This window comes from Sipha flava, unplaced genomic scaffold (assembly GCF_003268045.1).
Source record: "Sipha flava isolate LNK unplaced genomic scaffold, YSA_version1 66_pilon_pilon, whole genome shotgun sequence".
In the NCBI taxonomy this organism is placed as follows: domain Eukaryota; kingdom Metazoa; phylum Arthropoda; class Insecta; order Hemiptera; family Aphididae; genus Sipha; species Sipha flava.
Genome location: NW_020273606.1, coordinates 926,481 through 951,118, shown reverse-complemented (window position 1 = coordinate 951,118; position 24,638 = coordinate 926,481). Strand labels below are relative to the sequence as shown.

The following is a 24,638-nucleotide window of genomic DNA, read 5'->3' as shown; positions in this document are numbered from 1 at the left end:
ATTTACACTAATTATTTAAGAACACTGTAGTTATTGTAAAACATTATAAATAAATATATACATATATATATATACATTACTTACACACAGGTTCGACAACAAGGAAAAAGGAATGATCTCCCTTGGGCTCGGAATTTTTGAGGGGGGCCGGAAATTAGGGACTACAAATTATTAAAAATTAAACACAATTAATGATAAAAATTTGATGAATACTGTAGACAAAATTAAGATAAACCTTAAAATATACCCTACGGGTCCAGATTTCTCTCTCCTCGACCCTGCCTATACATACATATGTCTTATAACAAAACTATTTGTTTATATTATATTATAGGAACCATACAAATAGCGCGCACAGTGAAAACCAGCTAGTTATCAGCTATCAATAATTTAAAAATTTTAAATATGGAAATACGTTTGTTTATAAATAACTGGATATCATATTATAAATATATATATATATATATATATACGAGTATATAGTACTATAATACTATAATCACGGGATAACTGATTACTACCATTATCTTAAAGCAGCAGTTTGAAACATTATGGGGTCGCAATTACATCGCGTTTTGATTGGTATCAATTATGATTGTATTATTATAGTTGCAATACCTAACAACTTTATATATTAATATATAAAATGAAACAGTAACTATTCGATAACATCGCAATGCCATGTTCCATATTGAATACAAAACATACATCTCAGAGATGATAGGCAACATAAAATGTTCAGTGGGAAGTTTGTTTAAGTACCGAGAATGGGTATCCATAATATGTATAATTTTTGTTGAAAAACTATTGCATCATAAATATTTTGTAAATTTGAATAAACAATATGTACGTAAATCTTCCAAGAGAAAATAAAACATACATCGCATCTGGATTCAACCTAGTCGCGTAGTCTGTTGTTCGTTCGTTGTTAGTTAACGAGCCCTGCACAGCGAACAGAGTCACGTAATTATTGAGTTTTTAATGATGTAATACAATATTGGGGTTTGTCTCAGAACTCAAACTGACTATAAGAGGGTATTTTAAGAAAACATTTTAACTGCTGTGTAAAGAATTTATATTGTTTTACATAAGTAAAATATTCGATTTTTTTTTTTTTTTGTTACAAGAATTTCTTTAGATGTATTTTAACGTATTTTTAAAGATGATCCATCTATAACACCATATGAATATATTTATTCGATATTATTTCATGAATACGTTTTACATACGGTTTATTTTATTATTATTTTTTGCTGGCAAATATTTTAAAATGAACAAGTACAAAGAACTATTTTTTAAATTATTTCACCTAAATCGTTTAAAATGAAAAAGTTATATCGTGTGATAAAAGAAAGACTTATAGATACTTATCAAAATTTTAAATTCATAAATGCGGAGCATCCAAGTTGGATCCCGAGTACTAGAGGATAATCGTAGGTAGTGTACTAGTTGGGTCCCAAATTTGTATAGGTACTAAACTAGTTGAGTCCCGAATTATTTTAGGTATACACTAGTTCTTGAATATTTTTTAGTAAGTAATACATTATACTAACATTTTTCTTCCCATTTTAACAGACTTAGGACTGCCTATATTCTATTTAAACCATAGGTATGGTGAAAAATGTTTTTTGTAGATTTTTTATATAGTTTCTTTTCCATTAAAAAATAAATTATTAGAATTGCGTGGGTAATAATATTAAAGATATTAAAATTGTATTAATATTATTGTATAATATTTTTATTACACTATACTAACTTTTCAATACTATTATATAAATTATAGAATTTTTAAAAAATGTGGTCTTGTGGTCTAAATAGATCATAGACAGTCCTAAGTCAGCTAAAATGGGAAGGAAAATGTTAGTATAATGTAGTACTTACTAAAAATTATTCAGGAACTAGTATATACCTAAAATAATTTGGGACCCAACTAGTATAGTAAATTTAAATTCGGGACCTGATTCGTATGCAGCCCATAAATATTTCCGTTTTTTCTACGTTTTTGCATACTTGATTTGCTTTATACTTTTGATTAAAATACTCTTGTTAAAATTTACTTGGAATAAAAACTTTTCGTCTAGTATTACATTAGTGAAAATTTTCGTAAAGAAATTTTTTTTACTTTTCTTACGCATTAATCGAACAAATAAAAATAATTAAAAAGTTTTTTACGTGCAAGGCCATGACATTTTAACTGAAATACTTCATTGTGGTTCATTACTCGATAGTTGAAGTTGGTAATTAAAGTATTATTTGATAATATGAAACGTATTTTTGACATGTGTATAAAACATTCTCCTCATATAAAATTAGTGTTTCCACATAAATTAACTTCACGTCAAACACACCAACATTTTGAATATTGCAATCAACTAGAAAGTTGCCAAAAATTACTAATACATGACAATAACATTAAATCCAAACATTTACTTATATAAAAATGTAAAAATAAATACACTTGTAGTATTCAATAAATTGTTAGTTTATATGACCAAATAAAATAAATATAATTATAATTAAATATTATTAAATGGGTAATACATACTCGTAACATAATATATAAATAAATACTTAGCTTAGCCTGGAATATTATTATATTTGTAAAGTAAAATCGGTTTCTAATTAAAAATTCATCGTCGAGTATAAACTAAGTCAATAAAATCGTGACTGAACATGAAAAAATAAAATAAGGTAAAGGTTTAAAAAAATATTTCGCTTGATATAAAAATTAATTATTATAATTATTATTATTTATTATATTTTTTAATTCAATACTTTATAGAATTGAACGTATTCCATTAAATAAATTTAATTATGAACACGAACTCAATGTTATCTTAAGTATAGCCCATAAAAATAATTTCAATTTAAATATTATTAAAAAAATTCTTTAACGTATTAAAGAAAAAATTAAACACAATTCACCGTACAATATTGATATTGATTGATATTGATAACTATTGTAGTATGAAGTGTTAAAATAATACAACTTAAAAATTTGCTAATATTGTAAAAATTACTTTTAAAACTATTAACAATTTGATTAGACTTAGATAATAGAACTAAAAACTTTAAAAAACCCTCTTTCTTTTGAAAATGCCGATATACATAAACTTAAATGTAATTAAAATATATTTTATATGGGCATGTCAAATAGAAATTTTAAAATAAGATATAAAGAACACATTTCTGAAGTAGAATTAAAAATAACTGTCCCTGATTCAAGTTTTGCTAAACATGTTTTAGAAAATAACCATTAGTAATTACTAGTAGTTAACTATTAACCATTAAATAAACATTTTGATATCAATACAGGCATAGAAATACTAAATATCCAAAATAACATTTACAATAATTCAGTTTTAGAGTAGTTACACTTACGAAGTTAAATAAAAAATAATAATTACAATAATATTTTAAATGTACAAACTGATTTTAAAAATAATATCTTATATCAATACATTTTAGGAAATAATAAACAATAACAACCAAAGTATTTAATTTCTTAACATATCTGTATCTAATAAAATTACCAATTTTTCTCAATGCATTTTTTCGTTAATTTTTTCATATTCAATCGCGATCTTATTGAATTTGTATATACCAGATGATGAATTTTTAATTCGAAACCGATCATACTTTACAAATATAATAATACTCCTGGCTAAGCATTTATTTAATTATTTATTTCTATATTTAAGCTATTTATATATTCGCTCAAATATTAATATGATCTACTTAAATGTACTCGAACCCATAAAATATATTTTATTATATTACATTTTGATATTTCCATTCTGTTACCTGCAATCTGATTTCAACCTGCAACTTTCGGCCAAGCTATGGCATGACACTTTAGCTGTTCCGTCTACACGCTGCGCACATTCTGGATGCAACATTTCTTGAGCTATCAAACATTTGTCTTTGTTGACTCCAGATTTTCTATTCAGAAATAACAATAATTAATAAAGGCATTCACTGCTTAATGTTATGAATTTAATTTCTTATTGTTTTTATTGTGGACCTTTCATTTTTATATATAAAACACAAATGACATGCATACTAAAAATATTGATACATTTAATAGACAATTTTTTTTTGTATTCGGTTTCTTTATAACACACACGTAATAGATTACATTTTTAAATTTTTTTAAATTTTATTAAGTGCTGGTTTAGAATATTATTACTTTATTGAAATTATTGAAACTCCATTTATTATTCATTTATTTAACATTTTTAAATAGCATATCCGTTAAGAAAACAAAATGTAAATATCAAATGCATCATTAACACAAGAAATGCAACGGAGTCTTTTAATCGTCAATATTTGCCTGTTGATAACGATGAAGTACATTATATTCACTTCCAGCAATAGCGGTTAAGATCATAGATCAACAATTATAGCTAAAATAAATTATTATTATATTATACAGTACGCCAATCAAATAAAGGTCATACGAGAATATATAAAATATTTGAATTAGAATAATGGTGTTTCAAATAGAATAATCAAATTAAGCACCTAAACCGAATGGGAGTAAATTGTATTTATTATTTAGTAGCATTGATTTTAGAATAGATAATATTCTAAAATTAATGGTAGTCATATAGAGAAATATTAAAAACAAATGTTTTACAGGTAAACTGTGATATACTAGGGTGGATCTACAATGATTGAAAAACACACATATAATAATGTTCCAATTGAATATTGGTAACCATAATTTAGAATTTATTATAACATAAAATTCAATGTAGTTTTATGTTTTTACAAACGGCCATTTAATTCATTGTTAAGTGCAGGGCAGTTAGTTAAGAATAATATAATTGCTATCGAAAAATAAATGTTATAAGCCCTCACTCGGATATGATTAATCGACATATTAAATTTATAACTAAATTACATGATCCGCAGTGTTCTTACTAACTTACTAGTAATATTAGATACTGTTAGAAGTTAGGTAAAGAAAAAAAATATGATTCAATGTTACTACATACATTTACATCATATTAAATAACTATGTGTAATTTCGTGGTCGTTATAAAAGTTACAGTAATGAGTTTATCAAACAACGGGGAAGGACAGGCATTTTTTCTTTAAAACTAAAAAAGCTTAATAATTTTTAAATTTCGGAAAATAATTGTAGTGTAGCAGTAAATTCTAAACTCTTCGGGAAAGTACTACATATGCAACTCGAAGTAAATAGTTTACAACTATCGATTAAACGGTTTGTAAATAATTCTATTTATACGAGTACATCGCTGCTGCATTCGTATCGGGGTGTAATATTTTATACTTATCAAAAGTATATTTTCAGCTTTTATAATTTGTTTTTAACACGATGGAATTGGACTGTAATTTATTATTATTATAATATAACATAAACTATATAATTTATTACATTATAAACAGTCACATGATCACCATGTGTTGTTTTTCACTGACAACTGCATAATATTATATTGCATGTTAGTTATTGTGAAACACATAATAATATGTAAGTTATAATGTTCTACGCAATGATAGTAAAATAACATTTATAAGTATTATGATATTATAACTATATTATAATTATATTCTTTTACAGAATTCGTGATCCAATCGTAATTAATTTCACTTTGTGTAATTTACCTCTCGATAATCCAGGTAAACCTGTCACTGACATTGGTGTTAAAATAGATGAGGCACTTACTTTTCACGAATATATAAAAAAAATAATGCTGTATAGCTCTAAAAATACTTGCTTTTATAAAAAGAGTTTCCGCTGAATTCAAATTGTTAGCGCAACTCACCAAATTATATTGTGCTCTTGGGAAACCAATTCTAGAGTATGGTACTGTTATTTGGGATCCTAATACAGTTACAAATAGAAACCATATTGAAAGGGTACAACGTAAATTTTTAAACTTTGTTGCTGGTGCTTCATATTGAACAAAGGCCTCATGATTACGAACCAGTACTTACTTTACTAGGACTATCAAACGTAACTGACAGGATATTGCAGCTAACCAGATATGTATACAAAAACTTATTGATGACTCTTTTGACTATTCTAAACTACTAAGTCAACTTAACTAATAGATACTGCTAATCAGTGACGGATCCAAGAAGGAGTAATGACGATGCCATTTCCTAAAAATATATTTTCTCATATATAGAAAAAAAACTATTCGATAATTTTTTATTAATAATCTAAGAATCTTTTTTCGATACAATAGGAAATCGATGACCGTCGCGCGTTCCACGTAATCTCGATAATTTCCGTGAAAAAAATAAAATAATAATTCTTTATTAATAAATCCTGAGTTTAAAAGTATACATTTTATTCATGAGACATTAAATAGTTCAGATAAAAATTGCTATCCAATACAACCATTCTTACTTAAATTTTTAGTTAGATTATGTCGCTGTAGCAGAGAGAAGTTATTCCTCTTTAAGGCTACTTAAAACTTGGTTAAGTGCAACAATGGGAAGAGAAAGATTGACAGGGTTATATTTTATGTATATCCATAAGGATATAAATATTAACAGTGAAAATAATCTAAAAAATATGAACGACAGGTTTTCTAAAGAAAACAACCAAAACTTGACTTTGGACTATAAAAATAAAGTATAATATTAATTTTTAATACCATGATATTATATTTTTTATCCTTTTAATTATTATAAAATTTAACTTTGTTCCTAAAGGTAAAACCTACCATACATATGTCCAATTTTTATATATATGGCTTTACCTCTCCCTCCGTACAACATTTCAGTATCCACCACTATTGATAATAATTTTGAGATAACAATTTTGTATTTCTCAAAATTTCACTTTTGGCCGTTGTGATTTTCATCGAAGTAAACAATGTAGATTTATTGTTTTAATTAATAATAAATTAAATTAAATTAATATTAATTGGTTTTATGATTATAATGAATTTCTTATACGCTGATAGATATTTCATTTGTAAACAGGAATTAGGAGTACTTCGAAGAATAGAATGTAGACCATTTAAGCAATGTCGAAATAAATTTCTCTCAGAAGATATTTTGAATTTTCGTTCATCTTTAAAAATACTTCACTATTCAACGATAAAAGAATAATAAATTTTACTAACAATTAAAATAAACATTATTTTAGTAATACAGGGTTATATTTTAAAATTAACAAATCCCAGAAATATTGAATTTTTAAACATTTTAAAAAATGGGTTAGAAAATAAAATATAATAGACGAATGACAATAATCAAAAAAACATTTACTTTTTCGTATTATTAAATTTGATACTATTAGGAATTTAATTTTTAGGATTTTATTATTAATTCATTATATTTATGACTATCTATGACAAAAGCTGATTAGTTGCCTATTAACAAACTTTTACGTGATATTCAAACATTTTTATAAAGAAATTTACCAGTAGCGCAGTGTTTAAAAACTATTTACAATAAGTTAGTTAGAAATTAATAATATTATTTAATCTGTCCGTAGTTTTTAAAATAATTTAAATGTCTGTAAATGTACGGACAAATAATACCATTAAAATAATTATTCATTAGTATTTATAAGTATTCATCAAAAAGTGTAACAATAACATCCGAATAATTCATCTATCTATATTACAATAATATCATCGTATAATCTTACTTGCACAGACAAAATGCGATTTCGATCGCGAACGAATGCATTGATTCATTCCTGTAAAAGCTTTGCAACGATTCCATGCAGTTGGATTTTCTACATTGTCTCTGATTACAATTTCGAATAATGGAAGCCACCATTTCCTGGCAATGTGGATGCTTATTACAAGTTTCTAACGCCTCGTGGCACGTACTCTGAAAGTTCAATATAGAGTTGTCGATTGGCGACGACTTGGAACCTAAATTTACAACAACAACAAAAATACATCATTAATCCAGGGCAAGTGAACGACAAGATTAAATAAGATACAGTAAGCGATGATTTATAATAAGTTCTAAATGTAATCGTATATTTACTCAATAGACACATTTATAGAAAAATAAAAAATGTATAACAAATTGTTTTGTACATCGCTTCCTGTAATTTATTACTAAATATATTTATAAACAACGTAGTGAAAATGTGTTATTCGATGATAACATATAATGATGGAAATCTCTAAAAAACCACAAGACCAATTAAGACGAAGTCTTAAAACCTATGGGAACCCGTTTGTTTTTATCTAAACACATACAATTACATTGAGATAAAAGATTTTTTCAATAATTTCAATTAAAATTATCAATCATGCACTGAATATTCAATGAAAAAAAAATTAACGTTCAATGTAACATGTTCAAATAATCTTCATACTCGTTTATAATAGTAATGTCAAAAGTGTCTATTATTATTATTAGTTCGAATAAATAATGAATTTCTCTGCTGGTGTGTAATTAAATATTATTGTTACATTAAAAATGCATAAGATTTAATTGGTAAAATAATATACATATTTTATATTACTATGGGTGAACGATTGATATTATCTAATGTTTTTTTTTTTTTTTTTTTTATTGAAAAAATTCTAACATAAATTATGATGCATGATTTTGTATTTTAGTGTTCTATATACTTTGTGTAAAGTAATTTCCATTATTAAAAAAAAAAAATAATCATTTGAATTTTTGATCGATAGTGATGGTTGTAAATTATATTTTCTATTCTGCGTATTAATATTTTTGAAAACATTGCATGTAACAGCAACTTAACCTTTAAAAACTAACCTTTAATTAACTACTCTTTATGTGATAAAATTGGAAAATATGAAGAAAAACAGTTGACAGAAAATAAGTAGTATTAAAAGTCCCGATAAATAAGTACATGGTTGATACAATAAGATGGTTATAATAATTAATATAATTGGGTGAATTAAATCGATACGGATTTTAAGCTTAGTGAGCAGAGCGCAGATTTATTGTAATTTATTTGTACAAATTATATTGTGTGCATACAAGTTAAAGTAATATGTATTCGCTTTGTTAGGGTAATTTAATTCTATGCAACGATAACTTTTTGATTACGACCCGGTGACGAACAGTAATACGAAAAACAAAATTGTTATGTAAATCAAGGTATAATAAATAATGATAAAAACTAAATAAAACGTTATAAATCGAATGTCTTCAAAAATAATTGGTTTTAATCAAATTAATAAAAAATTAGATTAATAATTTTATTATTAGTTGAATGTATCAAATGTATAGAAGATGAAAATGCCATGGACAAATTAAATAACTGCTGAAAACAATAGCAACTATGTGTACAGTTATTATTATTATTTATATGCGAGTATACGACCAAAATTAATTAAAAAATAAATCCAAATGTTTATGTTTACCCGTATGGTTATTAATAACCTACTTTTTGGTCATAGTACCGTGTTATGGTTGGACGTATTGTTTGAGATCCGTTGATATTTATTTTTCCAAAACTTGATTCTTAGTTTTTGGTATTGTAGGGAGATTTCACGTGAGGGGATGATTTATGACCCCAACAACAAAATAATTCTTGAAGAATACAGAAAAAAAAAATCAAATAGTAATGTGCTGGGCGGGTCGAGTGAGTAGATAACCCCTAAGTACGTATATATGGCTTATCGTACGTGTAATATTTAATCGAGTTTATTTTATTTACGATCAATAATACTGCAGTACCGTCTTAGTCACGGACTTTATTTCACGGGCTGAAATTGGAAGCTGCTATTGTTGTGCTTTTGAGAACACAAAAAGCACAGTGAAAAAATGTTAGTGTTCATAGAAAACATTATGTAATCCACCGTCTTATCGTAACACGAAAAAGTATGGACAGACCAAAGTTTCTTCGAATACTTACGAAACATGTGTATTTTATTTACCAAATATGAAAAAAACAAGTATTGGTACCCAAATATATAAAATTATATCAAATAAAATTGAGCTTGTATTAGAATGTATGTAGTAGAATAATCCAAATCCTAAACATCAAGCAAAAATATTCTATTCAAATAAAAATATGTATTTACAATAAAATGCATTCCTTACTTATGAATAGAATACGGATTTTGAAGGAATTCGCTTCTTTTTTTTTTTTCTATTGTTTTCAAAAAAAGCTGTCAGTTATGAATTCGATTTATATTACATAGAATCAAATTTACAGAATTTAATTTTGCTTTCCTTTTGTATTTGACTGCATTTTAGGGTTTTCTTTGGTACTTTGTTTTTTGCTTTTAAGTAATATTTTGTAACATTTTTTTTCAAAATGTGTTCTAAATAAACGTATACAAAATGTTAATATTTATTTTTATATAGCATAATATGTTCCAAGGATATAGCTCAATCGATTTCATCTCGTTAATTGATCAATATAACTTAGATAATGATATGAAATGTTAAAAGTAGGTATCTATTAAGTCATTTCTTGACAACCTGACTCGTGTGTTATTTTGTCATGTTGTCAACAATTAACATGGAGATATTATCATACCCTAGATATTATCTACTCAGAATTGCAGTTTAGTTTTCGTTGTAACACCGTGTAGTTTGTTTTTCTTATCGAGTGTCACAAAATGCCAAAAATGATTGATTCCACTGCCCGTATTCGCTATTTTTTAAAATAATTTGTTATGATATTTTTTGTAATAAATAATTTTTTTTTTAAATTTATTTTTGATGCTTTTTTTTAAAAAAAATATTTTTAATGATCTATTGCTTTATTTTATGTGCTTTTTTTTTTTTGAGTTTTTAATTGCTTTAAAATCCGTAATTTACTTATGCATAATACTTAACCATATATGATTGAAACTATTATATATACTTAGGTGAACAGTAATATTTACCTTTAATTTAATTTAATTGTAATTTACATTGAATGTGCAAAATTTAAAATGAAACAAGTATTTTCTAAACCATGATGATTTTGAGTAAATATGTTCAACTAATGGAACTAAATAATGGAATTAAATATAATTCTAAGAATTTATAGTTTTTTTTTTCAGGTAGAGTTGAATGAATTTTTTATGGTTTATTATATAAGAGTTTCATGTACTTAACTTATATCATTCACTTATTTTTAGAGTTAGTATAGTTATTAATAACAATGTTATTCGATTTATTTTAGTTTTCTTTTTATCACGTATTCCATTGTTTAAAAAATGGATTTTTAAATATAACTAATTAAAGCTTTTATTGGGATACCGCATAATACATCTTAATTTATGAAATAATCTAAATACTGTTTTTAAATTATTTTAAAGTTATTTTATTATATATATATATATACGTATGTCCAATTCAATTCCCACTATATTTAATTTTTTATACCTCATACCTCATTAGCTTCACCGTTTTTAATTACATTTTGAAATGAATAACTTATGTTGTAGAAAGAAACGTTCAATAGAATTACCAGGGGTGCAACTTCAATGAAAAAACTGGGGTTACTCTGTTTCATGTTCCTTTATGGTTATAGATACCTGCAGACTGTACAATTTAACAATTAATAAACTACTCAGTAAATATTCAATTATTTCTAAATTGAAATTATTCAATTTTATTTAAAATTTTTATCACACATATAATTCAGGTGTAACTCAATAAACAATTCTGATTTTTTCTACAGCAGCTTAGCCAGATTAAACTCACTGCTTTAACGCATGTAAATAATTTTTCTAACTATATTTGTTTGTATTTATAGATTGTGTTACATAAATTAACTTTGCATTGTATCATTCAAGTAACTCTCTGTTTCTTCTTAATTATATTATGTTAATATTAAGTACAATAACTCTTCTGAGCCTTATTAGGCTCATATTTCAAATTAAAAATAAATGAATAAATAACTTTCGAGTATTACCCGTCTGCATACACCAATGTTTTATTACATGATCGGTTGTTAAATTATAGATTTATAAATTATACAATAAACACTCCATGTCTCTAAACATAACGAATAATGACCGTTTAAACGTAAACTAAAATGAAAACATTTGGGGATACTGATTTCGTAGCTGAGACAACCAAGCCCCCTCCCCAAATCGCGCTTGTAAGCATAACACGTAAGGTTTGTCACTGATTTACTTAAATAACATATCCGTAATAATAAACTCTGTTGTTCTACACGGTGTCCATGTGGGTCACGTGATGAAAAATTCAAGAGGTATACCACGTAGGACTACGTTCAGGCGGCTCAAAGTATAGTCGAACTAGGCACCTAACTAGGGCGACATTTTAGTAGGGGCGACACTGTAAAAATTGACTCATACATTTTTTTTAGTTCTATCGATGTTTTATAAAAAAAATATTTAAATTAATTTATTCGTGAAAACCACTTATCTATATTGTAAAATAATATTGTCTAAACTTATTATATGACTTTATATTACGGCTTACGCAGGGCGTTTTCAATTAGTCCAAAAATAAAATAATCACACAATTATTTCCGCGATTTCCGACGGTCGCGATAGTGATGGGTTTTGAATAATAAGTATAAAAATCATTTTGTCTTTTTACATATAATTTTATCTATCTATTTTATCTACATCAAATAAAAAATTTAATTTTTTTTTATGTAGATATGTCACATAAATAATAGGGGAAGAGGCTAAGTTTAAATAAGAGCTACATTTTTTTTTTTTTTAGGATTGGCAAAATTTGATTTTTCCCAGTGCACTATTATTGTTTGTGCCGGCCCTGACTACGTTACGGGCCGTGCCGTTAGAACTAACGTTAAAGACTGCAACCATTATTATTACACCTGTGTTGTACATAAACCGCGAGAAGATGAAAACCGCCACCAGCGCGATTTGCTGCGGTACACGCGCTCCCCATTTATTATAGCTGTCTGGATTGTATTGTCATAAACCGTAGCGCGTGTGCAGCGAGATTCGGTTCACGAGATTCAGCGAACGGCAACGGTCAGGACCACACCCCGTGTGCCTAGAAATGTGTACAAAAATATGACGAATGCAAATATGATTCTAACGTCGTGTTCGATTCCTTAGTGGTACCACGTAGGCAGGCTCGGATTAACACTATCGTTCGTAGGCCCTAGGCCTCTAGTCCTTTAGTCCTTGCTGGGTCGTTGTCCAATATTTAAATGGTTAAAAAACCTTCTCTTTGGGAGAGGAAGTGTTAAATCTCATGCAATGTTAAGCTTTTAAAAACAATAATATTTACAAAATAAAAATCAAATATAAACTCTTGTATGATAACTATTATAAATTTTTATACGATAAAAGTTTTCACAAATGTTAAAAAAAAATTAATTTTAATCAAAAACATATATAATATGAATTATCAAAAACCATATTCTTTTATGCCAATTTGCATACTACAAAAAAATCGAAGCCACACCCACACTTTTTCGTATACTCAAAAATGTTTGTAGGCCCTAAGCAGAGTGCCTGTAGTGCCTATGCGCTAATACGGCCCTGCCCGTAGATATTCGAGCGAGCGCGTGCGCGCCAAGTTTTTCGACGCGTGCAATTTCAAAGGTTACGGCACCAAATGTATTATAACGGTGCATTTAAATGGGTTCAGGTTAACGTTAAATGTACTAATTTATGTAGAATTCCCGATCCCCGGGTTGTTTTTAAGACCTTAATTTATGGGCGCGGTGTGCAAGGAAAAGCCATTACGGAATTGTTGTGAATACCATATTTTTATTAGCATAATGTTGTAACAATAATGAGCACGTAAAGTCGTAGCAATCGTGATATTTTTCGATTTCGTTCGGTGGCACACGTAAAAGACCGACAATTTTAAACCACCAATAGAATAATAGGAACATAATAATATATTATTATACATTAGTAAAGTCGCTGAAGTGAATCACGTTGTTGTCTTCGTCTTTGAAACGTGCGAACATAACAAGAATTACACATTTTTATTTTTGTACATTAGAACGCTCGATCGAGTAGTGAATCGATGGGGATTCTGAAAGCAGAATCGATTTTGGAATGACTAGTCTACTTAGGAATGTCCAGGCCAATCGGTTAAATTATATTATATTTCGTTGTAAAACAAAATTTGTAATTTGTATTTAAGTATTTAATAACATACAACATCCGAAACTTTCGGCAGTGTTCGACTGCAGTTCATAGTTGTTGAGGGTTTAAACTTTAAAAACAGTAAGCCTAAACGATGTTGAGTAGACTTTAAGCCGATATTGATTCTATTTTCAGAATCCTCCTTTTCCGCGAACCACACGGTAAGTTAAGCTGGTTGTTTCAATGCACCATACAGTCGGAAATACAATACGATTGTTAATCACACGATCAGGATTTTACTAGCACATAGTTTAAACGGTTATAAACGATTTATAGGATCGATATTTATTTTCCCTTGTAACTATCGGTATCGTGTTGTTCATACTGTGTTCCGACTTCCGTGGTCGTCATAGACGCGTAGTAACGCTTAAATTCGTTTTAAAGCCCTAATACACTGTCTTGATCATGAACATAGTGCTCCAACAGACTGCAGCATAAATTACACTTGTTGTTTGAATGTATAAATGCAACAATATACCAAAGTTAAGAAATATCGATCTATGTGATGAGTCAATGTGCGGTCTTAAATTAAACATTTAGTTTTCGTGGAAGTTTGTCAAGTCAGCTGTTGGAGCTCCAAAATTTACGTCACAAATCTAAAAGCTCATAAACAAACATAGTATAACTCCTTAGTAGGTATCAATTTATTTCATTATTCAGTTACAATTATAAATAAGTAATATTTTGTAAGCTACTTAATCTAAATTATTTGATACAAAAATATTATAAGCTGACACGTGTTAATCGATCTGCGTGAGAAAATTAATCTAGTGAGTTACGTAAACAAAAACTAGAAAAAGTAATTATCCACACCCTTAATTGGAAGTTATCGGCAGTAATTTAACAATGAATACGTACTGAAATTTAAATTTAATTATTATTCATAATTAATTTTGAATTTATCGTGCGTTTATACTAAAATTCAATAAATTATTATTATAAATTTATATTTTAAATGCTACCTAATACATTTTATAATAATAAATTAACGGTAAATCAAAAGTATAAGGGGGATATGTGGTTTTTTTATTTCTGAATCATAAATAAAAAATAGCTATTTAAAAAAAAGAAAAAAACACTTTGAACCATAACACATACACTACAAACTATAAAATGATAATAAATAAACACATTGTATATGTTTGTAAATCAGATTCGTTTATTTTATATATTATGTAAATTACCATTATAAGTTTAGGACTACAGATAATGACGATAACATGAAAGTATGATGGCATTTTACAGATTTTGGAGAATAATATGAAAACAATTACCAGAACTTGAAAATCAAAAAAGCCAAAAGTTGACACAGTTATAATGCATTAAATTAATGAGATAAAAGAAAAAATAGTAAAATAACCAAAATCAATAACAAGATAAAATATATCAAGTACAATTATTTTATATATACTGCTCTTGTGGGTGTTATTTATTATGAAATTCCTGTGTAATCATATAATTTCGTTTTTCAGTAAGTATAATGCTACGCTTAATAACTATTTATTTATGCAAGTTAGATATACCATAATAAATAAAAATCATATTTTTTATATTAACATTACATTTTATTACAAAAATCTATCGCACATCTGCATAAAGAAATCATATAAACGTAAAATATTGATTGTTTGATCATTTTCGTTGAAATTTCAAACATCATTTATAGGTTAATACGATTTTTTTCGGTTAACGAATCATCGTTTTTCAAACGATTTCTTACGTATTATACCGATTTCATTAGTAACCTAAAAACGTTTGTCTATTACTTATTAGATTAACTAAAGAAATGTATAGAAAAAAATTAACTATATTGCATCAATGAACGTAATGTTATTTTCACAGTAAATTTCTTTAAGCAAAGGTTCAATTGAAATTATTTTTATTGGTCAATCTCGTAGATATCCTGTATTGAAAATAGCTTTGTCCTTTCCCCTACAGTTCTTATCTTCTAACTATTGAATTTCAGACTTTAAGTTCAACTTGATCGGTTTTCCGGTGATTAAATAATCGATGAAAAGCTGTACAAAAGCTTACATTCGGATTTTTAAACGGTTATATGGTTACTTCATATACTTTAGGTACCGTACATCAGATTAGTGATTTAAAAGGGCATAGAAAAGGTTTTTTTTTTATTACGATTAATGTAATTTATTGAATAAATTGAAAAAAATGCATTAAAAATCTATAAAACATGTCATTACGTACAACGTATATAATAAGATGTATGTCTTATTTATTGTTATATGTATTTAAGTATAATTATTGTTAATCAAACAAATAATTTTTAACGATGTACGTGTATACATCCACAATAAGTATTATTAATGAAATTACGACTGAGGCCACTTGAACTTTATTCAATTAAATTCCATATTTTTTTAATTTTTTATTTTTTTGTTGATGTCGATGCATTTATAAATTTAATATAAATAAAAAATAAATATATAAAACTTTATGAACTGTATTAATGTTTAAATTATGAAAATACAAGTTAAATGTATATTGTTATTCGTTTTTTCTATTTAATAGCTAATAATAATTTTGACTAAAAACTGGTGAATTTTCAAATTTTACATATTATAAACTATTTAATATAGTCATACACAAGTATAGGTAAACCCTTTTGTACAAATTGTATTGTGCATTAAGTAGCTAGTGTTTATTTTTCCAAGTCACACCAACTCGCTTATCGTTACGTAATAATAATGTAAGTGAAATGAAATTGAAAAACTGAGAGGTTTTATACTAACTACTTGATTGAAAATGCTACTAGTTTCGCGTGTGCGGGGCTCAATTTTTTTATGTCTATACTCGCTGCCTCGATGGAAAAATGTATGCAATAGGTTTTATAATGTCAAAAAAAATGGAGAGATTATTGTTGTTTATATAATATGAACATAAACACATCACTTTTTAATTGTCATACATTTTAAACGAAAAGTTCATAAACTATTCTGGTTCAAAGTTTGGGCAACAAGATACTCGAGTGATATTTCTACTTGTCGTTATTACTACCTAAGGGCTAAACTTATTTTACTTTTGGGAAATGTTCTTATTTGGTAATCATAAACACGATTAAAGTAATATAATTTTAGTTTAAATAATATTATATGATCAGATCTTTGATTATGTCATTCCGAATTCAATATGAACTAACCAATCAGTACGAATGCATTATACGACACCGAATAAAAGAAATATTTAAGTCAGTTTGATTAGTACGTAATTTAATTTTTTTTTCTTTTAACCACTTATAGTAACTTTTATAATATTTTCGAGTTTTTCTACAACTATTTCTCATGTTATACCAAGCGAGCAAGTAATACGTTGGTTTTTCAACGACAGTGATTTTGTAAATACTTTTGTTAACAGTAAAAATGCATCAAAAGTTGTATACAGTAACTTTTAACTGAAAAATGTCATATGAAAGAAAATTCTTATCAATAATCTTTTTTTTTTTGGCCAGTATTAAACATCAAGAGATTGCACGTTATGGTTTCTATTATGTTCTTATTGCTGTTAACACTTCTTTAATATTCAAATTGTACACGTTTCATTACAGTTACGAGGGAAAAAAATGTTATTATGTTATGGATAAGACATTTCATATTTTTTAGGAGAGATCTTGATGGATTCAGAGTAAAAGCCAAAAATATTCGAGGAGAGAAGGATTTAAAATGATTTGGGTAATCATTATGACCAGAACATTTTTTGTGATAAGCACGAATAACTTTACCGTGGATATAACAACAACAAACACTTTCACTTTATAAATTAAACTTACTTATAAAAAATATAAATCTTAATAAAAAAAATTAAAAAGATTTGACAAGAGTAACAATTTTCGTAAAATGCAAAATACTACTTGAGAACTATCATATATTAAATGAAATATGAATAGTAATAGAATCTAAATAAAATATGATTGTAATTTTGTACTCACTTATGCACGGATTTTCATTTATCAATGCAAAAATACGATCGCAACGTTTTTTAACTTGATTCTGAGGACATATGCATCCGAACAATGGAGTTTTTCTCAACCGCAGCCAATATTTGTGACATTCTTCCCTATATAAATGAATAAAAAAAAACAATAAATCCACAACATTATAGATTCTTACAACACTAGTAGAAAAATTAATATAATATTATTATACATTTTTCTCAAATTTTTAGTAGCAATGTAAAAGTTCTACTTTTTGTTGATGATGCAAAGTCTTGCACCCAAATCAATTCAATTTATGATTCGATAAATTTACAAAATAACATAGATACATTTTTGATTTTGAAACAAAAATTATTTTCTATCTTTAAATATAGAGAAATATAAAATTGTCTCTTACACTTGTTATTCGATTGTTTACAATTACTCATTTGATAATATAATCATAATTAGAGCTTATTCAATAAAATACCTTGGTGTTCATTTTGGCTCAGATTTTTAAAAATAATTGCCTATATGAACAACCTACCAATTTCTAAAGACTCTATTACGCCAATTCAAAATTCAGTAAACTTAGACTCTCTTCTATGTAGACGTTAGTTATTTGATACTATGATCGTCAACGACATTAAATTATAATATTAAATGTCCTGAGCTTTAATCTCAAGTCAATTTCCGTATTCCCTCTAACTATTAGAGAAATCAAGATATTTGCCGTCTCACTTTTTAAGTCCAGAGTAGGTAATGAATCCTTTTTTTTAGAACTTTGAAACTAATTTAATCTCAAATTTTTTAGATTTTTTTAATAAAACTCATGATACTTTTAGATTGAAGTCAATTATATTTTTAAAAAACATAATAATTTTAATTAGTCCCGGTCAATCAGTGTTTTCTTTAATTTTTTCATATGTATTTCTTTGTATTTTTATTTATTTTTCTTTCTCTATGTAAGATTAGATTTACCAATCAAATATCAATTTATATACTCATTTACTTTTTAATATAATATATTATTGTATATTTTTTCTATTTTATACATAATTGGTCATTTATACCATATTGAATATTATAAAAGAGCAATTCAGCTCCATTAAATTCTAAATAAATAAATAAATAATTAAATACTCAACACAGAGGTATAAATGTTTAATAGTTAATAACTATATGTTATATAACTCATTATATAAAATTTTGTTTCAATGGTTTTTAATTAAAATTTAACTCTTACATTCGTAAAATGATACACTAATGTATTAAAATTATAACAACCAACAATAAAATTACTTGAAAAATGTTACTATTGATGGTAAAAGTTAAGATATAATATTTATTAACTAAATATGGTCAGTCGATGTATATTTCAAAATTCTACTACAATACCATCGACCATCAATAAAAAATAATAATCGCCATACTAAGTGTACAAATAGTGTAAAAAATTTAAATCTGATTCGTTTTGATTGCATAACTAGATTTATAGTAGCGTTAAAAATATTTTGAAATGTAGATTGAAGAGATTATTGTAAGCTTTGACACTTCGAACAATTATTCTTATCGTCGGAGATGGTACCTTTTCCGATCAATTTCATATCATTCATATAATGTCCAAGAAGGGTGCCAGGAGAAACTAAATACAATTTTTTCACATATCATTGGAATTACTACCCTTATATATTATACAATTCGAATGGTGACAACTTACAACGCTGGTATTCGTGAATCAGTTACACCAAGAAGGATTATTCATTTTTACAACAAAAACCTTTACGGAAGATTGGGTACAGAAACATTTCTCGTAAAAAAGAAATTGAAAATGAACAGTGCTAATTCTGAAGAATATATTAATCGTTTAAAAAATTATTGTTTCACAAAATTCTACTACAATACTATCGGTTAAAAAAAAATTTCATGCTAAGTGTACAGATAGAGTAATAAAATATCAAATAAAACAAGCTGCAAAAAAGTGCAAAAAAAAAAAAACTAAACCTGAAGGTAATGTAATATCAGTAAAAGAATAAAAAGAGAACCATATCGAAATTAACAGTTATGTCAGCTACTTATCAAAAAAATAACGTAGAAGTGCATAGAATCGCAGCGATATCGTATCAAATCTACCTCACTGAAAATCATGAAGTACCGCAAACTATATACGAACGTAAGAATCCAGGAATTCGGCCAGAAAATGCGTGTTAAACTGTATGTTCAACATATAATCTTTGTGATAATTACAGACTTGTAATTACTACTCTTATATAATATTCATTGTTTATAAACTTTCATGTAAAGGTTATTAAGTTTTAATAAACACAACAAACCTGTAAGGGCGCGAAGAAAAACATTGAATATAAATATTTATATATATATAGTTTTTTTTTTCAATGGGCTTATGTGTTAGACACACTTTAAGTGTTACATATGCATTATTTTAAATGTTATTTTAGGTTATTTAAACTTTAAAAGACATTGCTTCCACAACGAGTTACACCCTTAAGGAGTTGAACAATCAAAATTATTTTCTGGGAAACGCCAGGTAATTCAGATAATACGATATGTAATATTTACAATAACTTGCATACGTATTTCTTGACGGCATAAAAAGTTCAAAGCGCCTTAATTTCCAATTCTTGTTTCTTCGTATTCACGTCTTAACGAAGAGGTACTCGAATGATAATTCTTGAGGTATAGTTGGCAAGAATGTGTCGAACCCGTGTAATAATTAAGAAATACTCTACAGTGCTTTGTTACAGTTCGTTTGAGTTTATGATAATTTTTATATGATATAGGTTATATTATACACAATTTGTACGAAAACTTATGCTTTCGCCCGACTAAAGCAGACATGTAGAGAGAGAGCAGTATAGCTTTAATTAAATTTATATACGTTCGGTATTATATCCAAATACACTATTATATGTATAATGCATAGTAACTCAAATTATACACAGTATACTATGTATATGTACACGAAATCTACTAACATTTTCGAGATATTCCATTATAAACTTTACCCTTAACACTTAGGTGATTATTGTGAGATGTACAATAGTTAGATCCATCATGAATTATATAATTGACATAACTGTTGTCTACTAGAAGTATAATTTTCGATTTGGCAATTACCATTATGTTTGCTACAATATAATATTGTACATTATAATATCATATGAACACGTAGAAAACGTCTTTGTTTATATATTTTTTTTTTCAAACAATACAACGTATATAGACCATACCCTTACATAAGTTTTAAGAGCATAATCTGTTAATAATAAAAATAATAATGTTTATGTTAAAATTGTTTATAGTCGCATGACGTTTCAACTTCACGAACTACAATAAAAGTTTTTCTAAATTAATTTTATGTAGTCGAAATAAATAATAAACATAATATTATTCGTTCAACATTAGAATTATTAAGGAACAACTCATATTAATTCGTTAAATCTTAATAATTGTACTCTTAATAATTTAATATTAATTATCTTTATAGTAATTTCTTTTTATATTTATTGTACCTATACATAGTTATATTTAATTGTTAATATTCTTACAAACTAGATTTAAATTATACAATATTGTAACCTAATATTATGTAGAATATAATTCATCATCTCCTTACGTAAGCTTCGTTTATGGAGAGGTGTCAATACTATCTTTTTTATAATTTTAATTAATGCAAGATTTTGAAAAATATATATTTTCTTTTGTGGAAGAATCAGTTGCATCAGTTCTTTTATTATTTTTAAAATTATGTATTTGTTATTTTTTACAAGTTTATTGACAAATAAATAATATTATTATTATTAATGTGTTATCGATAAGCGTAACAAGAGCGTACATTTTTGTAGTAGATGTGTAATTTGTTATCATTGCAATTTTCTGCAAATCGAATCCTACGTGATTCTCTAAGGAGACATCTATAATAGCATCAAAATATTTGCTTTCTAATATGTCTCATTTCATTTTATAAAACATCATAAATAAAGTTCCGTCATTCGACAACATAATGTCTCTCAATAGTTACTTTTAAAGTATAACGATTCTCTATTGTAAACATATCGTATTAGGTACTTTTTAAGTTAAAAAACAAGCAAGTACTCTTTATAGCACTATTTTTTTATTTTTTTAGCTTCTACGTACCATTAAAGCTATTTTCTGCTTCTACCAAACCCCTAGTAACACTAATTAAGCCTATATTATATGATTTTTGTATTATATTTGTTCACCTCGGCGTATTGGCTAAAAATGTAATTTCAATAGTTCATATAAATTGTTCGAGAGAAATAAAATGGTTTTAAAAATTGTACAACAAAGTATTAGGGTTAATATTATTTATATAAGAGTCTATGCTGTTTTTAGAAAAATATTTTCGATATTATAAATGTAAACATGTTAATCAGGCATCTATATAAATCTGCATTTCTCTGGAAAAAATATCAAACATTTTTATGTCATCGTATAATCTGATAAAGTTCAAACAAGTACCTATATCATTATTTGATTTGAGTTACATATTATATAAAACGTTGATTCTACCTAGGGGTAGTTCATAGAGAGTGCAACATAATTTGGTTTAATGCATCAACAATTATATTAATAATACTCCACAGATTATGCTTTAAAACTGTTTAAAAAATTAAAAAATAAAAAAATAACGCATTATATTTTGTGCGTTTTTGAATTTTAAATTTTACGAAAACGGTTATAGTTTAATTAATTATAATTTCCTCAGAAAATATTTTATATCTTCATAAAGTTCTAATTAAGTGTTGCCCATCTTAAAAGCCGTGCATTGTCTAGACATTAATATAAATATAGTTTGAAATTTTATTAAATGTTAAATGGTACAGTTTTGATTATTAATTTTCCAACATTCAATACGCATGGATGGATAATATTTTATTGATTATTACATAAAATATATTATAATATATTTAATATTATATAATAATTAATCCATGTTAAATATTTAGAGCGTAATTAAAGTTCAAATTTGTCTGAATAACATAAATAAAGTAATATTTAAGACCAAATGAATTATTTTATAATTAAAAAATGAAAATGAAGATTACCCACGAGTGCTTGTGATTAAAATATTCATATTTTAATAATACATGCTATTTATAACCATGGTTATGCATGTTAGTGCATATAACAAGAAAAACTAATTAGGTATGTAAATTAAATGTATATTTAAAAAAGTATATATTGTTATAAGAACGAATTTCGTTAATACACATGAATTCGATATCTACTAAATAATATCTTAGTTATATATATATATATATACATATACCGTAAATTGAAGGAAAATGCGTGTTAATCGAAAAACCAGATCATGTGGTGGAGAATGATGTAATGATATAACTACGTATAGTTGGGAGATAAATAAAAAAAAATTGTATTCCGATATAAAACAATTATACTTTGAGCAAACACAATTTATATCTTAAAAATCAAAGTTAATAAATGTATAAATAAATTCTTATTGTTTAAACTTAATTATGTAGTTGTACTATTCCTTTAAATACTATCCGAATCCCTATTATTGGTCGTTTAAGAAATTTCCCATGTTAATTAACCGTCGGGTGAAGTTCTTGTAGAATAAGTGTTCTTGTTAGTTTTTTCATAGGTGTATCGTTATTTAGACTTATCTTTGCAGTTAGTTGTATCCACACACGAGTACTGAGTGACAGCTGCGAAAATGTATAATTTACCGATTATAATGGCAAATAGTAAATACTTGGTGAACTATTTAAATTACGGCAAGAAAAGTGTTTTGTTTGGTTTTTGTTCACGATAAATATCATAAGCTATGAGTATAATTCAGCATATCACCATAACAATATAATGTTGTAATACAATATAATGTATCTGTTTCTTTTTTTTTGTGTAATTTGCAAATGCATGCTTTATACATTTGCTAATGGTTGTATTATAAACGAAGCCAATACATTTTATCAATTATACACCGATAACAGTAAAAATCTGTTGTACAATTACTATGCTAATAAACTGAATAGATTACCATTTAAATATTGTGGACAATTTTGCATTGTATATTATAAAAATGAAAAGTATATCAAAATAATTTAATGTAATTAATTTGTGTTTGCAATGTTTCACCTTATCCAAATGTAACAAGAATAATGCATTAAAATGATTCATTCAACTTAACCGTTTTATGCAATCAATAATATATACATTAAGTCACATAGTTATTTTTTCACTTTATATTATTGAAAAATAGTGTTTTTTTTTTTATATTATTAACAAATGATTAGGTGGCCTCGTGTTATAAGTAACATAATCTAAAATTTATAGAACTATATGATTTTATATTTTATTCTAATTCAACCTAACCAAAATTTAGTTCAGTACTTAGAATTATCAATTGGAATCTGTACGTGTTATACATTTAAAAGTAAATGAACAATTGGGGTATGACCTATAAAAACGATTGTTGTTTTATATTCAATTATGTTCGAAAATTGTATGACCATTGTAAGTATATTACTTCAATATGGATACTTGAATTATTCGTTTTTATTGATTTTAAAAAATTACAATGTATTATAAAACTCATTATTATGAAGTTATTATTTTGCTTTTGTTGTGAAAGTTTTTCATTCAACACTTTTAACATGGCTACAATA

At 26.2% G+C, this 24,638-nt stretch overlaps 1 protein-coding gene across 1 annotated transcript in view; it reads right to left on the bottom strand.

The window, feature by feature from the left end:
- The window catches only part of LOC112691756, a 104,989-nt gene that overhangs the window by 21,319 nt on the left and 59,032 nt on the right, over positions 1–24,638 (bottom strand). The window contains exons 5-7 of the mRNA XM_025566147.1: positions 17,980–18,107; positions 7,640–7,871; positions 3,805–3,942 (exon numbers count right to left, since the gene is read on the bottom strand). Of these exons, the coding sequence (XP_025421932.1) occupies positions 3,805–3,942; positions 7,640–7,871; positions 17,980–18,107 (498 nt within the window). The remainder of the gene's footprint in view (positions 1–3,804; positions 3,943–7,639; positions 7,872–17,979; positions 18,108–24,638) is intronic.